We start from the raw sequence: 5,956 nt of genomic DNA, 5'->3' as shown, positions 1-5,956 counted from the left end.
TGGAACTTAGCATTAATGACATGTCTTTATTTAAAGTCCTGCTGTTAACTAGCCTGTTTCTCTTTTTCTTCCTAGACATAGAAAAAATGGTTTTATTTTATTTAAAAATGTATAGGCTAAAGGTTTAAGAAATATTGAATGTGAGTCCTATACTCAGTTTTTATATATATTTTTTTTATTATTATTTTGTAACCGTCCTTTGCTTTACATAATAATGAAATGCATGTGTTGGAGCGAAATGAAAAGGCTGCTCATAGGTTTCTCCTGAGCTGACGTCACAGGTCTCTTAATAAGCAATAGGCTGAGCTTTAAGAGGTGCGCTCATTACAGCGTTTCTCTCAGACTGAGAGCTCATCAGAGCAAAAATGGGACACAAATGACAAGGCTGAGCGCACTGATAGCATTTCATCGTTATTTCTCTCTACTTAAGAAACCACTCAGGATATATCGCACAGTGGGTATATAGGCTATGTCTTTGTGCTTACCCGTAAATCCGCACACTTCGGATGATCCTGATGGGCCCGCGATGATCTCCAATCTATAATTTTGTTTCAGAAATGCTGTTTTTTCAACAGTTGACCTGTCGTTTGGAGCTGTTCGCCACATGTGGATTGTTGCCCCGTGGAACAGAAGAGCTCCATTTAATCTCACGGATGATGATGTAATTATTATTCAGATTCATTTTGGATACATTGGATTTCCGGGATCATAACCAAGAAAGTCAACACCGAGGTGTCTGGGGCGTTGGAGAAATAAACCGAGTCTATATCCCACACACTGGGCTGGGAATAACTCCAGACAATGCTTCAGTGTTCCAGCTGTGAAAAGCCTATTCTTGATAGGTTCTTGCTCAAAGTTTTGGACAGACCATGGCACATCAAATGTGTCCAGTGCTGCGAATGCAAATGCACTTTGACAGAGAAGTGCTTTTCACGAGAAGGGAGACTGTATTGTAAGAATGACTTCTTTAGGTAAGCATACAGAATGTGTGTGGTTTAGTTTTCATTTAGAAGAGAAGAAAAAAAAAATCAGAGAAAATGAAAATGTATTTGTTGAGCCAATAGAAATGAATGCATGCATGGAATTTGAAAAAAAAGAAGAAAAAATATCGTATGATAAAATATGGATGTTGATCAAACTGTATTAAAAACTACTGGACCATGTTCTGACTGGTTCAATAAATCGTCTTTGTTTACACTGTGGGAGCTGCTGCTTCTTGCAAAGATCGCAGTTTGTTTTATGTATTTGATTTCGCTTGTTGCTTGGTTGGGTTTATTATTTTTTTTTTTTATCAAATATTAATCTAAAAGAAAATTGGAGAAAAAAACGTGTGCTTACAAATTCGTTGGAAAACAACATGATATCATTTTTTTTATTCTACAGTATTATAATATAGCAGCAATACTACAAACAGGACTAACCCTTATTGCCCGTGTGAATGCTATGATGGGCTTATAATGAGATTATATTACATGATATGATATTTTAAATTATTTTTTTCATACATTTTACTTTAGGTCAGGCTACCTATTATTAGACATTATTTCTGTATGGTTGAAGTGAAGTACATTAAACAGCAGAATCGAAGTCAGTGTTGTAAACCCATCATGCTTGGGCCTATCTAAACATGAGTCTAAAAAAAAAAAAGCATTACTATATACTACATCTGTACTTAATCTTGCCCCTGACTGCATCTCCCATCTTCAACAGGACATTTGGGACCAAGTGTGACGGTTGCGCCCAGGGGATTTTACCCAGCGATCTTGTCCGCAGGGCCAAGAGCAAAGTGTTTCACCTCAACTGTTTCACCTGTGTGATGTGTAACAAACAGCTGTCCACCGGAGAGGAACTGTACATCCTGGACGAATTCAAGTTCGTTTGTAAGGAGGACTATCAAAACAACAACGGGAAAGACACAATCCTCCTTTCAGGTATGCCATTCAGACCTGTATTGTTGTTTAGTGTTTTATTATTAGGCCTATTATTTTTTTTTTTAAGGAAATTGGTTTTCTAAATCAAATTATTATTAAAGGAATGGTAAATTGGATATTATTATTATTATTATTATTATTATTATTATTATTATTATTAGTAGTAGTAGTAGTAGTAGTAGTAGTAGCCTAGTAGTAGGCCTATTAGCAGAATTTGTATTTCTATGGTATCTATAGTGATAACGTCAAAGTGGGCTATATATATATTCAGAATATTTATAATATAGCCTATCCCATGCTGCTATATTAATAACTGTTACAGTAGCCTACCGCTGTTTTTTTATGGGTTTTGCGGGTATGATTCAGATTCTCAGATCCATGTGCTATAGGCCTAGCTACAGCAGATATATCTTCTTCTCATGACAGTCACGACAAGCAGCGACCCGAGTCTGTCTCCAGACTCCCAGGACCCGCCGGACGACGAGAAGGACTCCGAGACGGGACATTTATCCGATAAAGACAACAACATGGAGAATGACGAGCAGAGTGCCGTCGGGAAACGACGCGGGCCTCGGACCACCATCAAAGCCAAGCAGCTGGAGACCCTGAAAGCGGCTTTCGCGGCCACGCCGAAACCCACCAGACACATCAGGGAGCAGCTGTCCCGGGAGACCGGCCTCACCATGAGAGTCATCCAGGTAAAAGGCTGCACCGTATGATCCATCTAGATCCATTACCGGACACATCAGTCCCATCCAAATGTGCGTTCTAACAGGTCACACGGTGCCTCTAGGACTAAAGTCAGAGCGTAGATTATACGATACCAAAACGCCCTAAAAAGCTTTTATGGAAAAAAAAAAAACAATCTCTCGGACACCAGATTTTGCAGACACCCTTAGGGAATTTGTCTTTAATGCTCTGTTGATTTTTTTCTCTCTTTTTTTTCAGATTGGGTTTCCAAACCCCAATAATCTTTATTCCCCATAATCCCATTGCGCTCCTAAAACCCTTAAAAGCAGGACTCACTTAGCACTGATGTGATGCCCATGGACATTTTTAAAAAGCTCCCTTGATGAAATTTCCTGATAGCTTGACGCATCGTTTTCGACATCGGAACGCATTAAAAGTGAATTGTGTTTCAGTGGGCTAATTTGTCATCAGTTTCTTTTAGATTTGCTTTCCCGCATTTACAACATCCTTATTCCAACTCCTAGCCTATTCATATTTTTAACCTGAGCTGCATTTTTATTTTTTTTGTGGCAAGAAATGCAAGGTAATATTTTCAGGAACTTTACAGAGAGTAGTCTAGGCTATAGCCTATTATTCATCTCATTTCGATCTCTAAGCAATCGAATAATCAATTTTCACACAACGGGGAGCTCAGACGTGTTGCTGTGATGATTGCACCGTCCTGCGAGGTATAAGCAGTCAGGGTGACGCTATTTCCTTGTGGTTATCTCTGTTCTGCTGTCCTACTTGTGTCATCCACGCTACTCATCAATAATATTTTCTTGTTTGTTTGTCCTAAAGGTTTGGTTCCAGAATCGGAGGTCCAAAGAGAGACGCATGAAGCAGCTGAGCTCTCTGGGCGGCCGGAGACACGTGTTCTTCCGCGGCCAGAGGAGGATGAGGGCGCTGGGGGAGAGACTGGAAGCAGAGGAGCTTGGACACTTCTCTTATTATGGAGGTATGTAGGACTGATCATTTTCTTGACATTAAAAACCATTTGATGAACTAGAATGTGAATTAAACGTGCTTCTTCAGCTTGATATATCCACTATAATGTATACAATCTATTGAGTTCTGGGTCTGTTGATTTGACTGAAAACTCAAGAACTCAAACACTTAAAAATAAATTAAAAAAAGATTCAATTTGTATTGTTTATATATATATATATATATATTTTTTTTTTAATTCTGATATATTCTGTGCACTAATCCAGACATTTCTATGAATGCAGATTATCCTGGTGAATACTATGGCTCAGGAGGGAATTACGAGTACTACCAAGGCCCACCATCGCATGCTCAGACTCCAGCAGACTTGGGCTTTGTGCCCTCCTCTGTCCCTGCTGGCACCCCATTAGGAGCAATGGACCACCACCATCCAGGGCACCACTGTCCTGGAGAGATGCACTGTTTCTCTGACACAGTATCTCATCACCCTGCGGACTCACCCAGTCCAGAGCCCAATATGCCGGGCTCAATGCACAGCATCTCCAGTGAGATGTGTGGCCCCAGCACACCCTACACAACTGTGTCCCTCAGTGACAACGGATACACCAACCAGCTGTCACAACCCTCTTCAGAAATGAGCGAAGGCACTGTCTGGTAAACCAGCCGACACCCAACTACAAGGCACACCTGGATTTTGAAGGCAAATCAATGCTTTTTTGTTCGTTTATTTTAATGTACATTTACTTATTTATGGATTTATTTATCTATCTATTTATTTGCGTATTTATTTATTTATGTGCTTGCATTTCTGTTAAGCTCTATTTAACTATTTATAAATCTCTATATTTGTATGTCAGCATAAGTGTTTATTGACTATAGCCAATCAATAGATTGTTTTAATGTGAATTTGACTAATTAATACATTCACAATGCTGGGCCTCATTGATCAAGCAATAAACAAACACATGTATATGCTGCAGAAATTGTTTTTCACCATTTACAAAAAGCTTTTCTGCCACATATTTGACATGATTGTCCTTAAAATGTTACAGTAATGTGAAAGTGCATGGCAGCATTTTTTTTGACCACCTTTCAGTGTTTTATGCATACTGATAAACAGCATCCTCCATCCATGAGTTCATGTGTAATACAAGATTCTATCATTTAATAACAGAATATGATTGTGATGATCAATACATTTGACCAAATACCTCTCTCAGGACCGTGGAAACGTTGTTTTTGTTTCTCTTTATTTGTCATCCATTTCTTTCTTTTTTTTTTAATTATTTCATTGCCAACACATATTTGCCTTCAAAATGATATCTTTATAAATCTGAAAATTTTATATGTAACAGAAAATGATTTGACTTTAACATAAGTCTAATGTTATAAATAGAATAATGGACAACTGTACAGAGCAGTCAACTGTTTACTTAAAGCTCCAGTATTCAGGGTTTGAATATCAGCATTGTATTAAACCGATGGACAGACCTTTTAATGCAAACAAACCAAACTTTTGTAGCCGTTCTATTTATGTGGTCACTCACTGTGCTAGTTTGTACTATGTCCTCATTATAAAAAAAACAAAACAGAAAATACTAATAAACCGTTGCCAAATGAATGCACAGCAAAATCCTGCACCTTTAGTTGTGAGACGCAGCGTTCGGTAAGTGTTCACTTCTTCTTCTAATTATCTGAGCATGTTTGTAGTACAAAACAGTCATTTGCAGCTCAGTTTGCCAAACAGCCATGACTCAAACTGGTTTTGAAATGTCAAATTATTCACATTGATGGTCTTACACACTGCCAGCAGCAGCAATGTGTTTTTATGAGACATACTTGATTGTTCCAATTAAGTTCATGAGACCGTTGTTTACGACCATTCACTGTATAATAAAACACATATGGATCATTTTTATTTGTTAATCATTTTTTGGGGAAAAAATATAGTACTTGTTCTTTCAAATAGGAGGAGTGATTCTTGATTTTGTAAATGTCTAATGAACAGGGATTTGTTAGTGTGCACTTTATCTTTTGAAATTATTTTTTAAACAGACCAAAATGATTGTGTTATGGATCCCAAATGTATTTCCATACAGTGATCGGATCAAACGAGTGGGAGTACTATCTAAATAAATATATATGCTTACATACTTGCTTACTTATAATTACATAGCTATTAATTATGCCTAATTTACTGTACTTTAGTACAGTAAATTTAGTGTCACAAAAATTTAACTTTTTCTCTAAAGACAGCACATAACAATATGCAGTAATTGTGTGTCCGGGCACTTTGAATGAGAAAGGCACAGAGACACACTGCAACTGCTTAGTGGAGCTTTGAATAC

At 37.8% G+C, this 5,956-nt stretch overlaps 1 protein-coding gene across 1 annotated transcript; it reads left to right on the top strand.

Moving 5' to 3' along the window:
• Positions 1–337: 337 nt before the first annotated feature.
• Positions 338–4,827, top strand: LOC116065035 (LIM/homeobox protein Lhx1-like). The gene is made up of 5 exons (XM_031320486.2): positions 338–971; positions 1,711–1,931; positions 2,358–2,629; positions 3,462–3,618; positions 3,893–4,827. Exons 1-5 carry the CDS (start codon positions 802–804, stop codon positions 4,264–4,266), a joined length of 1,194 nt encoding a protein of 397 aa, XP_031176346.1. The 5' UTR covers positions 338–801; the 3' UTR covers positions 4,267–4,827.
• The last annotated feature ends 1,129 nt before the right edge of the window (positions 4,828–5,956 follow it).

The sequence above is a fragment of the Sander lucioperca genome, chromosome 13 (assembly GCF_008315115.2).
Source record: "Sander lucioperca isolate FBNREF2018 chromosome 13, SLUC_FBN_1.2, whole genome shotgun sequence".
In the NCBI taxonomy this organism is placed as follows: domain Eukaryota; kingdom Metazoa; phylum Chordata; class Actinopteri; order Perciformes; family Percidae; genus Sander; species Sander lucioperca.
Note: the sequence above shows the minus strand (reverse complement) of the source record. Positions and strands in the feature narration are given on the sequence as shown.

Excerpts from the sequence above, each read along its gene's own strand:
- LOC116065035 (XM_031320486.2), top strand. The coding sequence starts at position 802 with ATGCTTCAGTGTTCCAGCTGTGAAAAGCCTATTCTTGATAGGTTCTTG. Across the intron at positions 2,630-3,461 it reads TCACCATGAGAGTCATCCAG|GTTTGGTTCCAGAATCGGAG; the intron begins GTAAAAGGCTGC and ends TTTGTCCTAAAG. Across the intron at positions 3,619-3,892 it reads ACACTTCTCTTATTATGGAG|ATTATCCTGGTGAATACTAT; the intron begins GTATGTAGGACT and ends CTATGAATGCAG.